Source organism: Bison bison, unplaced genomic scaffold (assembly GCF_000754665.1).
Source record: "Bison bison bison isolate TAMUID 2011002044 unplaced genomic scaffold, Bison_UMD1.0 scf7180017864036, whole genome shotgun sequence".
Classification (NCBI taxonomy): domain Eukaryota; kingdom Metazoa; phylum Chordata; class Mammalia; order Artiodactyla; family Bovidae; genus Bison; species Bison bison.
In genome coordinates, this window is record NW_011494608.1 from 734,213 (window position 1) to 752,445 (window position 18,233).

Genomic DNA, 18,233 nt, shown 5'->3' on the forward strand with positions numbered 1-18,233 from the left:
ACAAGCATGACAGGAGAGCGAGCATGGTTCTAAAGGGGCAAAGCCAAGGCTGACCAAGTGCCTGGGAGGCGCCCCGCCCCGGGAAGGCCACCTCCAGCGGATGCCTGGGCAGGGCCTCCACACAGCACATCCACAGGTAGCAGAGGCGATTTGTAACCGAGCCAGGTGGGAAGGAGTGTTTGCCAGAGATGTCAGGAGAAGGGAGGTTGAGAGCAGACAGTAGCCTGGTCCCCTGCTCCCTTCGGCATAGCAGGGCCAGGTGACGCAATGGCTTTGAAGAAAAGCATCCTGAATCCAGCTTGGTAACAGTAGATGATTTGGGGCAAGTCAGTTATCCTGTCTGAGGTCTTCTAGAGAAGCTATCAGCATCATTATACTCCTTCTTGCAGATGAAGGAAGAGTCCAGATCAAAAAGTACCAATCAGAGCTGTGCTTTGCATTCAAGTGTGACCTGCAGGCGCTCCTAACCTGTCCATGACTCTCTCCCTAACAGCCTAAATACCCGATGCACTGTTGATATTAGAAAGTCTCATAAATGGCTAGGTACCGGCACAGAAGGATATGCACAATGGACCGAGAGGTGAAAAAGACAAGTTCAAAATCAGTATGATCTAATTTATTCCCTACATATAAATATACAAATAGACCCAGACACACACACACACACACACACACACACACACACACACGGGACATGCTGAGAGGCTAACAATATCTCACAGTCATTGCTCCTTGACTCAGAAAATTGTATTTAAGTTTCCATTGTTTTGCTGATCTTTATTTTCTACCATAGATTTCTGTGCTATACAGAGGTGACAAATTGGGTTTCCCTGCTAGTTCAGTGGTCAGAAAATCCACCTGCAGTGCAGGAGACATGGGTTCAATCCCTGGGTTGGAAAGATACTCTGGAGGAGGAAATGGTAAACCCATTTCAGTATTCTTGCCTAGGAAACCCCATGGACAGAAGAGCACCGCAAGGGGTCTCAAGGAGTCAGACACGACTGAGCGACTAAACAACAAAACCAAGGTGACACTGATAGAACAGTACATGCTGGCCTTTTTCTAGGTGTGAAGAGGATTGCCATTTTGGCAAACCTGGGATGTGATGACGCTGAGGCTCGTTCTGGGGACCACACCCATTGGTCAGGACCACCTCCCTCTGCCCACCGTGGTCTTCCTTCTGCCCCAGCTTTATTCCCCCTGCCAAGTGTTCGTACGTGGTTTTGACCTCGCCACTTGTCCACAGATCAGTGGCTATGCCTGCTTTCCTCTCAACAAGAGTCAGGTTATATTTTAGTAAGGAATTACTCTTTTAAATGCAATTAAAATTTGTTCTAATTAAATGTTATAAAATTCTTTGGAGAGAAGTTAGAATATTTTGAAAACTATAAAGAGTCCAAAAAATCACTCATCAGTCCCTCATCTTGAATTAATAGGGGACCCTGGGAACTGATAGAGTTGGACTATCCAAAGAGCCTGGTGGAGTGATAGGCGATGGGGAGATGAGGGAGTCAGGATGCCCGTGGACTTCACAGGACACCTGCCCTCCATCACGGCAGCATGGAAGCCTGGGAAAACCACAGCATCTTGGGGCCAGAAAATCTGGCTTCTTAACCTCCTTCATCTGTACCAACAGTTTACTAGACTTTGTTGACATTCTTTCCGGAGTATATCCCAATTTCCTTTTGGAATGAGGTAGGGAATGTACAAAAAGAGTGATTAAATAAGTAATGTATTTCCTTTTAAAATAATATTGGTTCTTCCTACTTCGTCACATGGGTTGGAGTGTTGAGATGGTCTGAGCGAACACTCTATATAAAACAGAATGTGGGACACTTGTAAATGCACATCACAGTGACCCAGGGTGGGTTCTGGTTCTGGTCGGTCTCAGGGTGGCTTTTCCATGTCGCAGACTTAATGAGGTCACGACAAGGGAGGGGCCTTTACAAGCCGGCCTGTGAGACTGTTTCCCATTTGGCACTCCTGCGGCCGGTGAAGCCAGGCTCTCCCTGCCTTTCCTCTCTCTGTCCTGACCACCTTGCAAACGTCTTGTTTACAAATCACCGCCCATCAGCCACTACCGAGTGTAGTGGAAAGCAGGAATGTGATGGGCTGAGCTCTTGTTGTCTCTGCCTGTAGGTAGGACGGTGTAGGGAGACAGTGCAAGCTTTATAACCCTGGTTCTGATGCTTTCAGTCCCAAGACCTTGAACAAAGTACTTGCCCACCTGGGCCTCAGTCTCTCCATCTGTAAAGTGGGGATGGTAATCCATACAGGGCTGTTGCTAGGATCACATGAGAAAATGTGCAGGAATGACCTGGCTCTTAGAAGTTACTTTATAAAATGTTCCTTCTCTTCCACCTCCCTTTAAAAGTTGTATACTTTAAAGGTGGAGAGATGGAAGGGGAAGAGAGAGTGAGGAGGACCCAGCAGGGGTCCTATGGCAGAGAGGAAGCAGACTGGCCGGGAAGCCAGGTCTCCTTTCAGTTCCTTGCTCCTCAGAGGAACTGGGCTGCTTGCTTTTCCTGCAGGTTGATTCTTGCCATCGGCCCTGATTCACAAATTGCTCCCCCAGTTTTTCCACACTGGAGGTTGTTTTCAAAGTTTTAAAGGGCATGGCAATTCAGAATTAGTCAGTGAAAGGCTGGTGTGTCCTACTGGGAAGACGCATAGTCCTAAGAGGAACAGCAGGAGAGCCAGTGGGCCGTTCCCTTGCCCTGCACCGGTCCCACGCTGAGTTCCCCACGCAGCATACTCGATACCTCTGGCAGCAAGACTGTGAGGCCAGCACTTTATAGTGGAGGTCACTGAGGCTCGGAGAGGGGACGTATTCTGTGCACACGCATTTCTCCACAAAAGAAGCAGCACTCACAGAGCTTTGTCTTTCACGAGCTCTCCTAGGCTATAATTCATCCCCGCAGTTGGTGTTAAGATGCTTCAAGGGCATCATTTTGTCTGATATTCAAAGGACACTAACAAGGGCTATGTATGTGAGTTGCTAACTCATGTCTGACTCTTTGCGACCCCCTCAGTTGTAGTCTACCAGGCTCCTCTGTCCATGAAATTCTCTAGCAAAGAGTTCTGGAGTGGGTTGCCATTTAGTTCTCCAACAAGGTTTAAGATACCCCCCTTTTCCTTCATCCAAATTCCCTGGGCTCCCACCAACTAAAACCAAGAACTGCTGATTCCAAAGAAGCAGAGGAAGGGGGCAGTGTGCTCCAATGCCCCGAAGACTAGGGTCTCCGGATGAAAGTTGTGTTAATTATCATCCCTTTGACTGAAATTTTGCCAGAATCAAAGTGTTACAAATCAGAGTGAAACTCATGCTTTTACGGATCAAGAAAAGATGATTTCAGTGTAGAAAAGATTAAAAGCAATATTAATATTAACTTGCACGTATAGAAGATTTTTTTTTTGAAGTCTATCTCTTGCTTTAGTTTGCAGAGTTATCTCTGAGTTGTCTGCCTCAGTGATGTCCCCCAGTCCAGCTAGGGGGCTTCACAGGTGGCTCAGTGGTAAAAAGAATCTGCCTGCAATGCAGGAGATTCGAGTTTGATCCCTGGGTTGGGAAGAAAATGGCAATCCATTCCAGTATTCTTGCCTGGGAAATCCCAAGAACAGAGGAGCCTAGTGGGCTATAGTCTATGGCATCACAAAAGAGTTGGACATGACCAAACAGTAACAATAAACCCAGCCAGTCTATGATGTTCTGGTGGCAAGTTTCCAGGTTTGGGTCCGTTCCCAGGAGAGGGTCCAATGCAGAGCAATGGCAGTGATATTCTGGTTCATGCCTCACCCCTCTCTCCTCCACCCACACAAGCCTCTGTGGTAATCCCTGCTTCAGACAGGACCTCTCCTGTTCATCCCACGCAGCCGTCAGTCAGCCATCCAGCCATTCACTTGAGTTCCATTCTGCCCACCGATCTTTAGTGAAGGCCTGCTGTGCACCAAGCTTTGTGCTAGGTTCTGGTGGTAAGGGAATACCCGTCCCAACCTCTGCCATCAGAATTTTTCACCTTCCAGAGGCTTTGATGCTCATTTGCTGAGGGGCTACTGAGTGCTATGCACCATTTTCAGCACTGAGATGCAAAAATAAATGACCCAAGAATATTCCTAAAATACCTTCTGTCACACCCCGTTCAGAAGCCTTTACTAACTCCTTGTTGCCTGTGGGGGTACCTGCCTGTGTCCCGGGGTTTACTGCTTTCTAATCGCTTATCTTGCTTAGGCTGAATTTAAAGCTCTCTCACATTTGTTCCTCCCTACCTCTCTGTGCACATGCCTCTCTTACTCAGGAGAATTAACTAATCCACCCATTGATTCATCCATCCATTCACTTACACAGTTGCTGGATAACTCATTTAGTACCTGTGTTTCTGAGTTCTAAGTCCTAATCTTAAAGCTATGACCAACCTAGACAGTATATTAAAAAGCAGAGATGTTACTTTGCCCACAAAAGTCTGTCTAGCCAAAGCTATGGTTTTTCAAGTAGTCGTGTATGGATGTGAGAGTTGGACCATAAAGAAGGCTGAGTTGAAGAATCGATGCTTTTGAACTGCAGTGTTGGAGAAGACTCTTGAGAGTCCCTTGGACTGCAAGGAGATCCAACCAGTCAACCCTAAAGGAAATCAGTCCTGAATATTCATTAGAAGGACTGATGCTGAAGCTGAAACTCCAATACTTTGGTCACCTGATGGAAAGAACTGACTCATTGGAAAAGACCCTGATGCTGGGAAAGAGTGAAGGCAGGAGGAGAAGGGGGTGACAGAGGATGAGATGGTTGGATGGCATCACTGACTCTATGGACATGAGTTTGAGCAAGCTCTGGGAGTTGGTGATGGACAGGGAAGCCTGGCATGCTGCAGTCCTTGGGGGCGCAGAGTCAGACATGACTGAGTAACTGAACTGACTGAAGTCCTAATCTGGGGATTCTGGGATTCCTGAAACCAGCTCCCTTTCCCCTTAGCTGCTTGGGGTGATCAGACCCCTGGATTCACCTGCCATCCCTGCCTACTCCCTCAAGAGTGGCCACCTGCCTTCTTTCCTTTTCTCTAATCACTTCCTTCCATCAAAGCCCACTCAAGTCCTACATCTGAGCAGCTTCCTCTGGACTACTCTCATGCCCAGAGTGGGAAGAGATTTCTGGGCATGAGAGATCTCTTCCCACTCTGATCTTTGAAAGCACATGAATTTCTGCTTGTTCTCTTAACCCTGATGATAGAGAGCCTCATGTGGAGGCCACTAATATGTGTATCCTGCTGGATACAGTCCATATTTTCAACAAGCAGGAAGTGAGCTTGAGCAGAATTGCAGGACAGAGATCACAAGGGACTTGCTACCTGTCACTTGGTGTGTAACTGCAGGCTTGAGTGACTTGAGAATAAGTCAAATTGTAGGAGTTAAACACATGGATAACAATATGCACCATGATCATTACAACTAACTTTACTGAATGATAATTCCATGTTAAGTAGTTGGCTTCCATTATTTTATGTAATCCACATACCAGCTCTGTGAATGTTCATGAAAATAGCCCCATTTTTCAGATCAGGAGCTGGAAGCCCAACATGACAAAGGGAATTGGCAAGATGGCCACAGGCAGAGCTGGGGTCAAAACCCTGGTGGGCCCAAACCCCGGAGCCATGCCTTTCAACTTTGCTTTGACCTCACATTCACACAGGGATGGAAAGGGCGGCGACCAGAGGCATAAGACAGAGGACGCACAAGGTTAGAGCAGGTTGCGAAGGTTGGAATCCCGGTGCTGTCCCTCTCCAGCTGTGACACACAGGACAAGTGGCTTGATCTCCGCCCTGAATTTCATCACCTGTAAGGCTCAGATAACCCAGTCCTCGCCGCCCCCCCGACCTTGCAGGGTTGCTCTTTGAGAGTAAGTCAACCTTTATGAGCACAGCGTCCTGGAGCGTGTGACACATAGTGAGTGCTGTTTAAATGAGAATTGCCACCATCCTTGTTACGTCTCCCTGCAGGGCGCCTTCACAAGGTCTCAGCATGAATTAACTCCTTGATTCCACACTGTGCCCCCAGCGGGCACCCAGCTTCCCATCCACCCCCTCGCTCTTCACGAGTGATCATCACTACCAGCCCCCCGCCACCCGCGACCTCACGGGTGAGAAATGCACAGTGGGGGGTGGGCAGAGAAGGGTGAGGGAGGCAGTGAGAGGAGCCTGCACCTCCTGGAGGGCTCATCTGCCACCCAGAGCCCCCCTCCTCACCCCCCAAAGAAAGGAAGGGCCCCCAGGCCCTCCTGGGATGGCACGTTTGTCACAGAAACTACCCCTCCTTGTTGCTTTCCGGGGAAGGACTGTGAGGGGTTCACTGAGGTGTCCCAGTCAAGAGTCTGTGTGTGTAGCTGAGTGCCTGTGTGTTTCTGAGTGTGTCTGCGTGTGTCTTTCTATCTGTGTCTCTGTGTGAGAATGTATGTCGGTGAGTGTGTGTGTGTGTCCTTGTGTGCGTGTGTGTGTATGACTATATCGTGAGGTGCCTCTCCATTTGACCATGTGGTCTGTGCCTGCGCTCGCCCAAGGGCAGGTCCTGACTCTGAAGCGACCGTTGTGGCTGACTGAGGTCAAGATACCTTCCCATGTTTGGAGGCTCCAGAACGAAGAAGCAGTGGTCAGCACTTGTGGTTTTTGCCCTGTGCTATTTTTAAAGTTAAAAAGAAAAAAAAAAAAGCGGAAACTCATTGCCACTCGATAGCTAGGTCAGATTTAGATAAAGTCCGGGCCCAGAGCTGCGGATGGCTGGCTGGGGTGACAGGGTGGGCTGGAGAGAACCCACTCCAGTCCCGGGTCCGCGGAGCCCCGTGGTGCCCACAGCAGCGGAGACCTCTCTGCCTTCCGTGGAGAGGACGCTGCCCCCTTCTCTGGGCATCCTCATAGTGACCTGTGAAGTTGGTTCATCATCCGCATTTACAGATGAGGAAACTGAGGCCCCGGGGGCCACTCACTGGCCCAAGGTCACTTCATCAGTGAGCGGCAGGGTTGGGGTTTGAACCCGGTTCTTCTGCCCCCTAAGCCCCCTCTCTCTGCACAACTCTGTGTACCACCCCCTCCTCCCACCCGCAGTTCTTTGTCTTCAACCAAGTGCTTCAAAGTGAGGGCTGAGCTGGCAGTTGGCTTGTTTAACCACCGATTTTCCATGAAGAACATGGTTTCCTTCAGAAAGATCAATTAAGACAAAGTCCTTGCAGAGAAAAACGTTCTCTGAGGCCTCTTGGCAATATTAGCGTAACCCATGCTGTTAACCACTTCCTCACCGTATCAGGGACTCTGGCTTTTTATATCTGTAGAAAGTGTAGAACACATTAGAGGGCCCCCTCCTGAAACCCACGTCTCCTCACGACCTACCCGTGGGTCAAACCAGCCCACCTCAGCCTCCTGCACTCTGGCAGCTCAGTGCGTAATTTAGAACATGGGGCTTTGACCTTGAATATCTTTAGTGTGTATTAGTGTGTGTGTGTTTTCCCTTAAGACTGAGCATCTGCGGTGGTCTTCATCATTGGAAACAAACCCAAGGGCCCAGGGACTCAACCCATCATGATGGTGAGGGTTCAACCATCGTGAACCTATTCACTGCCACCATTGCTGACCTCCAGGCCCTGGGTTGGTTGGTGTTTTTCTTGTATTACTGCTTAAACCTGGAGTTAGGACTTGCCCTGGTTAACAGATGCTGAAGCTCAGAGCAAGTCTTTGACTGGAGACCCACAGAGCCCCTCTGTGCCTTAACCCCCATCATCTACAAAATCAGATGATAATTCCCCCTGCCTCGTGGGATGATTGTGAAGCTTAAGTAAATTATGTGGGTGTGTGCTCAGTCATGTCCAACTCTCTGTGACCCCATGGACTGTAGCCTGCCAGGCTCCTCTGTCCATAGAATTCTCCAGGCAAGAATACTGGAGCCATTCCCTTCTCCAGAGGATCTTCCCAACCCAGGAATTGATCTAGACCCTTCTACTTTCTTCCTGGGGTCCTGAGCACAGTACGCTCTGAAGCCTGACTGTCTAGAAGCTACAGGCTGTTTCTGCCTCTGATAAGATTTTTGTGCTTGGCTAAGTTGCTCATTTCCCTGTTTCTTTATTACCATGTTTATCAAATGGAGACAGTAACAGCTGCTAAGGTACACAGCTATTGTGAGGACCCAATGAGATAAAACAAGATTAACTCAAGTTAATTGAAGTCTCCAGTCAATGGCCGTTCTGCTACTGTTGTTAGAGGTGGCATTGTGAGAAATGGTGGTGATGCCAGCAGTCCCGCCCTGGCTGTCTCAGATTCCGTGGGGGGCCCCAGCCTATGTCTGAGCTGGAGGGAGGGGTTGACCCACAGAGGACAGGCCCCAGGATCCTACCCTGCTCAGCTAAACTCTTCTACCCCGGGCGGAAGATCCAATCCCACCAACCGTCCAGGCTGAGACCCACTGCCCAGGACCTAGCAACCACCACCTGCCTTCTTAGAAAATGCTCCCAGAGACCTAAAGATTTTACGGAGACTTACAATGACTGCCAATACAATTTATTTCACGATGACTGTGTTTCCATCACCTTCTAGGTAGGCATCTATTTTCAAGTCTGACTCTATCTTAACCGAGCCAGGAAAGCTTGCTATTTAAGAAATCCTCAGGAGGCGTTGGTGGGATGTACCCACCTTTTGTGGAGTCCTCTTCTCAGAGGACAGTTCTGATTTTTGTCCCTGCTCAACCACCGTCAACTCTTTGTCTCAATATGCAACCTTAGTTTGGGCTTCCCTGGTGACTCAGATGGTAAAGAATCTGCCTGCAATGCAGGAGACCCGGCTTCCATCCCTGGGTTGGGAAGATCCCCTGGAGAAGGGCACAGCAACCCACTCCAGTGTTCTTGCCTGGAGAATCTCATGAACAGAGGAACCTGGTGGGCTACAGTCCATTGGATCGCAAAGAACTGGACTGCATGACTCACACACACACACACACACACACACAACCTTAGTTCATAGTCAGGACTGAAGACCACTCTGTCTACTGCCCTCACTTCACAGGTGAGAAACCTGAGGCCCAGAGAGACTCATTCAAGACCACACAGCATGTTGATGTGATATTGACCAGCCCTGACCTCCCAGACGCCTGTGGGCACTCGAGGGAAGGGTCCTGGGACTCCCACACCTGGAAGAAGGACGCAGAGCCCTGATGCAGCCCTGGGGTCTCTGGGCTGAGCAGGGCGTGGGAGATGATCTAGACTTTGGGCTCTGAGTCTGCTCTCTCTTCTAGGGTGGCTCTGTGCTCTCCCCTGCTGCGGTCATCAGGCCAGAGAGGGCTCGGCAACAGGCAGCTGCTTTGGCAAAGGAGGTTGGCTGCCCCAGCTCATCTGTCCAAGAAATGGTGTCCTGCCTCCGCCAGGAGCCCGCCAGAATCCTCAATGATGCCCAGACCAAGGTGCGCACTCGTATGTGAGTTGGGGACGGAGGGATCTTTTACAAGTGGAAACCAGGCCAGAAAGGAGACAGGACCCACCCAAGGCCACGCAGTAGGCTGGTGACCAGCTGGGGCCAAATGCATATTCCCTGACCACCCCCCCGCCTCCCTGAGCTGTGCCTGGGCTGCAGTACGTCATGGACCAAACTCGGGTCCTGAGGATCGACTGGTCTCTGTGCACCAGATTTTGTCTGTACTATGGGGATAATAGGGTTTCCCAGGTGACTCAGTGGTAAAGAATCCACCTGCCAATGCAGGAGACCCAGGAGACCTGGGTTTGATCCCTGGGTTGGGAAGATTCCCTTAGAGGAGGAAATGGCAACCCACTCCAGTATTCTTGCCTGGGGAATTCCATAGACAGAAGAGCCTGGTGGGCTACAGTCCATGGGGTCCCAAAGACTCAGGCACGAGCATGCATGCAGAATGGGGTTAATAACGGGACTCTTACAGAGTAGAGAAGATGAAGTGACATCTGTAAAGGGTCTTGCTGGGATCATGGTGTCACCTGGTCAGGTCACAGTAACATGTACTGAGTACTGTGGACAGGGCTGCAGTGCAGCGAGGCCACCACGCCCCTTAGACATGGCAGCTGTGTGCTTCTTCTCCAACGTATAAAGATGGTGCTACAGCCCCCAGGCTCCCTGCCTGGCCCTGATATTGACAAAGGGGACTCTAGAAAGAATAACTTGTCATCTGAGCTGAGGCTTTCATCCCTTCTGCAGCAGGCCTGGACTCATGGACCTGGAGCAAGTCTTATCCTCAGCTCTTCCAAATATGAGCTAATCAGACTGTGACTAAAGCTGATAAATTTCCCGTCATGTCCTGCCTTTGGCCACCATCACGATCCATATCCCCTACAGGCTCAGGCTTACCCTTCCTCCCAGTGGATTTGTTGTCATCTCGGTGGGAGGTTCTGGGATGCTCTCCTAGGGACTAGTCACTGCTCCGAGTAAGACTCGCCATCCTGACCCCAGCACTGTGGCCTGGTGTCCTGCCTGCTTGCTGTTCTGGCCACGTTACTCTCTTTCCCAGTAGAGCTTTGGGTGAATAGCCAGCATTGGTGCTCATTATGGTTAAGACTTGATTAAGCGAAGCAACTGTGTTGTGCTCAGTGGCTCAGTCGTGTCTGACTCTTTGTGACCCTCTGGACTATAGCCTGCCAGGCTCCTCTGTCCATGGGATTTTTTAGGCAAAAATACTGGAGTGGGTTGCTCTTTCCTTCTCAAGGGGATCTTCTCTACCCAGGTGTTGAACCCTCATCTCCTGCATCTCCTGCATTGGCAGGTGGGGTTCTTTACCACTGAGCCACTGGGGAAGCCCCTGGTGAAGCAGTACAACTGGCTATTTCAGTATCAGTTTTTGAGGATGAAGTCTATATAAACCATGACACCACTTTGCACCTGATGCAGCTTCTGGCTGTGAGTGGTCCTTTCCACTACTGGGGTCCGGTGGTCGACGGCCAGTACCTCCGAGAGACCCCAGCCCGAGTGCTGCAGAGGGCCCCACGGGTCAAGGTGGATCTGCTCATTGGAAGTTCTCAGGACGACGGGCTCATCAACAGAGCCAAGGCTGTGAAGGTAGGTGGGAGGGGCCTTGGGGTGTGGCCCAGTGACTCTGGACCTAAGCAAGACCTTGGTCAAGAGTCATGGACTTGCTTGCTTGTTATTTTCAAGACAGTCACTGGAAAACTACATGTACACAAGCTCTGTAAGGAATTTAGGAGATGGTAGTGGGGGTGGGGTTCAGAAATAAGACACCTGCTGTGCTGTGAGCAACACAGACACAGACACATCCAGAAACTACATCTGTGAATGTATGAATCACAGTGGGAAACCGTCAGCAAGGCTGACTCAAGAGCTCTGTAGCTTCAGGGTTCCAGCTGTGCATACCCCTTGTACCCACGAAGGATGCCTATCCCACGGAGCCTAGGAGGAGAGGTGGGTGGATGAAGGCAGTCTGGCAGGGAAGCCCAAATGTGAGCCTTGTGGCTTGTTGGAGACACAGCAGAGTGTGAGGGACTCGTGGGGTCATTTATCTGCCTGAGCATATGCTTCCTGCTCAGACCAGAGAGACCATCACTCCTCACTAGGATGTGGCCACCCCTGGGAAGGGGTTGGGCACACTGGCCCCTGGCCCACCCCCTTCTCTGTTCCTGATGGCCCTCTAGGTTGTCAACCTGGGATGGTGGTCCCAGCTCATGACACACACAGAGGACAGACACTCAATGTTGGCTCAGTTTGCTCTATATAAGGCAGTATCATTGGAATTAATAACAGCAAATAAGGATCATTAACACAACTGAATGGGATCTCTCATCCTTTGGATTATTCTATTCCCTTGGGTAATCTACCTCCTGTGGGGGAATCTATCTTAGAGCAAAAGAAAAAAAAATGCAAACTACCATTTTGAGATGAGATATGTTAATATATAAAGGTATTAGTCACAGCATTAATTGTTATAGCAAAACATTGGAAGCAACTCAAATATCCATGAACAGGGAAATGGTTAACTGAATGAAGATACACATGAACTATTGGATATATATAATGTAGATGCTAAAAAGAATGAACCAGGCCCATCTCTCCTGTCTTGAGGATGCCTGTGATATGTTATTGAATGGAAAACAAAAGTCAGAACCCAGAAGAGTGTGAAATTAAGGTAGTATTCGTATATTTAAAAAAACAGTGTATATCTGTAAATATGTAAGTGTGTATAATTGTATATATTTCTATGTGAAAGAATAAACAGCAATTAACGTGGACTATCTCAGGAGGTGCATCGGTGTGAAAAAGAATTTTCATAATACTATGAATTTTGTATTATGAACATTACTAACATACATATGTACACATTATCTATAACATATATGCGTATATATGTGCCTATACAGGTATGTATGGGCTTCTCTGGTGGCTCAGTGGTAAAGAATCCACCTGCCAATGCAGGCAATACGGGTTCAATCCCTGGTCCAAGAAGATTCCCTGGAGAAGGAAATGGCTACCTACTCTAGGATTCTTGTCTGGAGAACCCCATGGAGCCTTGCGTGCTACAGTCCATGGGGCTGCAGTCGGACACGACTTAGCGACTGAACAACAATACCATGTATATGTGTATAAATAGAGAGCTGTGTGTGTGTGTGTGTGTGTGTGTGTGTGTATTAGGAGGTGGCATACGGCACAGCTTATTCACTATCAGCTTCCATTGGTTGGCTCACAGCCATGGAGAAGGAATTTTGCCTCTGATCCATCTCTACGTTTTTCTGCCACGCATCCATCTATGACTCAGCCCTTTATTTCGAGGGTCTGCAACTTGGTTATGAACCAGACTGACAGTTTCACTGAGGAAAGGCTGAAACAAGGCCACTCTCCACCACTAGCCCTGGGCTTTTCTTTAAAGCAGTGGCTCTTCAAATTACTCTTGATCAAGTCTGTCATCAATTAAAAAGTAGGAAGCTTAGTCATTCGAGTATTAATAGTATACATGCATAGTCCTATACCAATTGTTATAAAAGATTCACAAAAACAGAACTTTTTAAAGCATGAGAAAGAAATGAATGTCCTTTCTTGCTGCACGCTCTACATCCTCCATGTGGGAGACAGTGCCCTACAGCACGGGCAGGTTGGAAAGACGTGTGCATCAGCCCTGGAATCCCTTCCATGCAGTTCCTCATTTCACATGACCCGGCAGGGGAGGACATGGGAAACTTTGTGCAGAAGATATTCTATCCTCTAAGCTCTAAGCCTTTGGACCATGCACTGAAAATGCATCCTAGCCCATCTCCAACCTTGGGGAGAGGGGAAGAACTGCCTTCCTGGGAGCCTAGGGAGCATCCTAGACAGGCGGAAGCAGGCCCCGGCAGCAAATTCCTAGACACCCCTAACTCCTGGTGGAAAAGCCATCCATCCACTGGAACGGGGGGAGGGGAGCTTTTATTTATTAATTTGTAAGCTTTTTATTTTATATTGGAGAATAACAGATTAACAATATTGTGAGAGTTTCAGGTGGACAGCGAAGGGACTCAGTCATACATATACGTATATATCCATTCTCCCTGAAACGCCCCTCCCATCCTGGCTGCCACGTGGCATTGAGCAGAGTTCCCTGTGCTCTACAGTGGGTCCTTGTTGGTTGTCCGTTTTAAATATAGCAATGTGGACACGTTGGTCCCCAGTTGATGGACCTGGTGCTGGGGTTGACCATAGGACAGCTCAGGTTTATATCTTGGGGGTGATGACAGCCCAGTGTAAGAGGATGGTCTGCGGCTGCCTTGGTCTTTCCTCTCCTGGCAGCATCTTGGGATTTTGCCAGCTCTGCCCTGACTCTCAGAGCCCCCATGGCAGGGAGCCCAGATCCAGAGGACTGGCAACCCTCCACAGCAATGTGTTTCCATTCCTCTCATTGAGTTTCCCTTTAGAGGCTTTCAAGGAGCTGTTTCCTTGGTCCACTTGCAAAGAAAGATGGTGTCTGCTGACGAGAGCTCTCTGCCCACATCAGGAGGCGGGTAGGGGGCCAGGCTCCAGATCAGGGACCTGGCCGGCAGGTCCGGGTGGAGTAGCGCCCGGCTGTGTTCCGGTCTCTGCTTGTATCCAAACCCGTCCCAGCCAGTGCTCCTTTAGCGCCTTCGTTCTGGTTAGACTGTCCCTGTCTTACTTCCCTCCCGTGTTTGTCCTCCTGTGAACAGGCACTAGTGCAGCCATTTTCAGGGTCTTGGGAGACTATGTCCCCCTGGGAACTCACCCAGGGGCTGACTGGAAATTTGGGAGGAAGAAGGATGTGGTAACAGTCAGGCTTGGGGCCAAATGCACACTTGCAGAGCCATCATGTGTACATGCTTGCATCTCCTGGACTGACCTGTACCTCCAGCCCGACTCTCTATCTCCCACCCGGGCTTTTCCCTTGAACCCTAGACTGGCTTAGCCCAGGGTCTACTTGGCATCCTCACTGAGATGTCTCATCGCTTCTCACTCTTAACATAGCCAGAGGAACTGCTGATTCCACTGATGCCCTCCTCCAGCCCCAACCAGCTTGTCCTCCACTGTCCACCATTGTAATAAACAGTAGCTCCTGCTTCTGCAGGCACAGGCTCCAAACCTCTCTTTCTTGCTCCCAGCTTTCCATCAGCACGTCTGTGTGGCTGTATCTTCAGAACGTTTCCAGCCCTCTCTCCCCACCACTTCTGCCTTCACCCTGACCCATGCCATCATCTTTCTCCAGGATTTTTATAATGGCCCCCAACCATCGTCCAGCTTCTGGTTTTGCCTCTTATGAGGTGTAAGAACCACCGTGGCTGGAGTAATCCCTTCACAGGATAAGTCAGATCCCTTCATTCCTCAAAGTCCTCCAGTGGCCTCAGCTCACACAGGGGAAAGCCCCAGTCCATCACGACCGCTATCTGATACGGTCTTTGACCTCATCTCCTGCTGCTCCCTTCTCGCTCACTGTGCTTCAGCCCAACTGGTCCCTGTGGCAGTCCTCAGATCTGCCGAGCACACTCCCACCTCAGGATCTCGGCACTTTCCGTTCCCTCTTCTAGAATGTTCTTTGGCTGTGCTGGTTCTTTTTTGCAGGTGCAGGCTTCTCTAGTTGTGGCTCGTTGGCTTAGTAGCTCTGTGGCATGTGGGACCTTAAGTTCCTGACCCAGGATCGAACCCTCGAAGGTGGGTTCTTAACCACTAGACCATCTAGGATGTTCTTCTCCAGGTAACTCACTGCCTCACCTCCTTCAGAAAGAACTTGCTGGACCACTCTGGTACAGAGGGCACCACACCCCCAGCAGTCTTTCTCTCCCTTGTCCTGCTCTCCATCCTCAGCACTTGTACCCCTGAATGTCATCTATTTGTCTATCATATTTCCTCCTCCACTAGAATGTGAGCACATATAAGTCGCCCTGAGCTCAGAGACTTTATCTGTTTTGCTTTCTGCTCTATTTCTGGTGCCTATAAAAGTGACTGGTACACAGTAAGTGCTCGATGAATCTTTATTAGTTTGAAAGAATAAAATTACGGATCTGACTTAGGAGTCTTTAAGGAAAGATTGGGTTGACCAAAACCAATAATTCATCCCCAACCAACCTTATGGATCAGGGATTATTATCACTAATTTTCCAATGAGAAACCAGTTCAGAGAGAAGTCAGAATTCAAATCCAAGTCTGTCCAACTCCAAAGGCACTCTATTTCTATCCCAGCCTTCTGGGAAAAGCCAACCTCCCCTTCGTGAGCTTGCTGTCCACCAATGACAGCATGCTAGATGCTCACACGGACAGGAACTCAGGTAGAATCAGGGCCACTCAATGCAAAGGACTTCGCAATTCCTCCCCCACTCTTCTTTTATCTCAGCCATAACGCTATGAGGTCCATACTCATGAAGCAACACTTAACACCATTGTACTGAGGAAGAAACATGTTTTGAGAGCGTTGATATTGTCCTCAGGTCACCTAGGGGCTTCCCTGGTGGCTCAGATGGTAAAGAGTCCACCTGCAGTGCAGAAGACCTGGGCTCAATCCCTGGGTCGGGAAGATCCCTTGGCGGGGAAAATGGCAACCCAGTCCAGTATTCTTGCCTGGAGAATTCCATGGACAGAGGAGCCTGGTAAGCTAAAGTCCATGGGGCCACAAAGAGTCAGACGCCACCGAGCGACTAAACATGAACACATGACGGGTCACCTGACTAGCCATTTGCAAAGCCGAGTCCCCACTGCAGGTCCTCTGGCTCCAGTCGGGGGTGCTTTCTGTATTCAACTCTAGGAAATTGGGTGATGGAAATGCACTAGCACCATCTACACCCTACAGACAGATCATAGCCCAGAGGAGTCCTCAGAGTCCTGCCTGGCACAGAGCTGCCATGGACCAGCATGGACACCCAAGTGGGAACCACACTACCAGCTGCCCTCTGAATGTGGTGTTGAAGTTCCTTTTTTATTTCCAACAACCCTGCGCCCGCTTGCCCTCCGGGTTACCCTGCTTTGTCTCAGCCTGCTCGTGACCTGCATTCAGGGTTGGGCTGTGGGTTTCTCCATTTCCCCCTGGACAGCTCTGTAGCACTTGAGTCCAGCTGCCATTAATCAAGGAGAAGCCCCGGGTGGCACATCCCCAAGGACCTTCATCCCAGCAATTCCTTCTCCCCAATCCTCCATCCATCCGTATCGGCCCCGCCTCTCCCACCCTGTCTGTGCTGAGAAGCAGGACAGATCCACTAGAACAGAGTCTCGAGCATGTTTTCCCAGCACAGAGACCTGTTCAATTAGTCATGCGACACTTAACAAGGTCACTTACTGTGCCCCCAACACTGTGCTAGGTGTTTGGGACATAAATACAAATTAAATTCCTGCCCTCGAGGAGCTCACAGTCAAGGAACAAAATAGAAAATGAGCAAAAATAAATCATTAAAAGGCAGTTTGATACACACCGTTTGGAGAGACAGACACCTACTTCAGGACCTCTGCACAGTTGGGGAAGAAGGGGTCATTGGACCCACAGTGGCACCGACAGCAGAAGTGACCCAGTGATGACGGAACTGGCCGGTACCCCGTCCCCTGAGCTGTCTGTCAGCAGAGTGCCAGAGTGTCCTGGGTGTCCACGGATTGTAATCAGGAGAATTTGAGCTCCCTAGAGCCTGAGCCTCAGTTTCCCTATCTGTAAAATCGGGAGATTATCAGTACATATCCCCATAAAGATGTTGAAAGAAAAAAATACAGGCAGTAAGTAGCATGTGCTCAATAAATATTAGCTTTTCCCTTGATTCTTTAACTGTGCTATGACAATCAATATCAAAGCTATTGTCCCCAGTCCAGAGAATTATCCCAAGGAGGCAGGAATACAAAGAGCGTATGATCACCGAACCACCTCGCCTGACCTGCGCCAGTTTTCCAAATCGTGGCAGATACATACACATGCTTTCCTCTCATTCCACTCTTGCATCAGTACCATCCAGAGCCCAACCCCAAACACACACCATCCAGCTTCCCAGGGAAAGTCATGAGAGAGGTAGATAGATATCCCTCCCACCCCAAGTGAGGCCCCAGACTCACCCGTCTGTCACAGCAGCGGAGACCCAATAAATTCCCTCAGCCCACAGAGGGTGGGTAGGGCTTCCAGCGAGTCCACGTGAAGACCCTCAGCCCCCAGCACCCCAGGCCGCCTGTGGCCCACCCGAGGAGCCTTAACGACACCGGCAGAGTTAACCACGTACCGGTGGTGCATCGCCGCGCCCTGAGATGCCTGCGATGGCTCTGTTCACAGAGAACGATCTTATTTTCTGAAGTAGCAGCTTTCCGTTGAAATTCTTCGTCAGTCACCGTGGTGGGGATTTTTCCCTCTTTTCTCTCTCTCTCTCTCTCTTCCTAACTGGTGAAATTGACAGTCTGCCTACATTAACCGGGCATTAATTTGCATGATCAAAAGCAGATTTGTTCCAAGAGGCAATGCTCTGCCTTCCCCTCCAAGCACAAGCATCTCCAAGGAAGGCGAGAAAAAAACCGCAATCGGCCCCCGCCGTGTTGCCCCTGAGCTTGGCTGGGAGTTGGCCTCATCCAGGAGCAGGTGGGGTGGGGGACCTGCAGGGAGCTGGGAGGGGGAGGGCAGCCCATCTGAAAGTTGGAAAGTGGCACCTGGCAGCCCCAGGAGCTGGCATGAGCCCCAGCCCGGGAAAACCAAGCCTTTGGTGACAGATTACAGCAGAGGGGCGTGCCAGAGTCTCAGGGGGCACATGGATTTCCTGTGGAGAGAGACGGGGACTGCCACGCCGAATCCCCAGCCCTTTGGGGTGAAGAGAT

At 49.9% G+C, this 18,233-nt stretch overlaps 1 protein-coding gene across 1 annotated transcript in view; it reads left to right on the top strand.

Annotated features, from left to right (window-relative positions):
- TG (thyroglobulin) overlaps nucleotides 1-18,233 on the top strand; it is a 237,536-nt gene that overhangs the window by 187,106 nt on the left and 32,197 nt on the right. Inside the window, exons 44-45 of the mRNA XM_010834775.1 lie at nucleotides 9,259-9,423; nucleotides 10,872-11,039. Coding sequence (XP_010833077.1) covers nucleotides 9,259-9,423; nucleotides 10,872-11,039 — 333 coding nt within the window. The remainder of the gene's footprint in view (nucleotides 1-9,258; nucleotides 9,424-10,871; nucleotides 11,040-18,233) is intronic.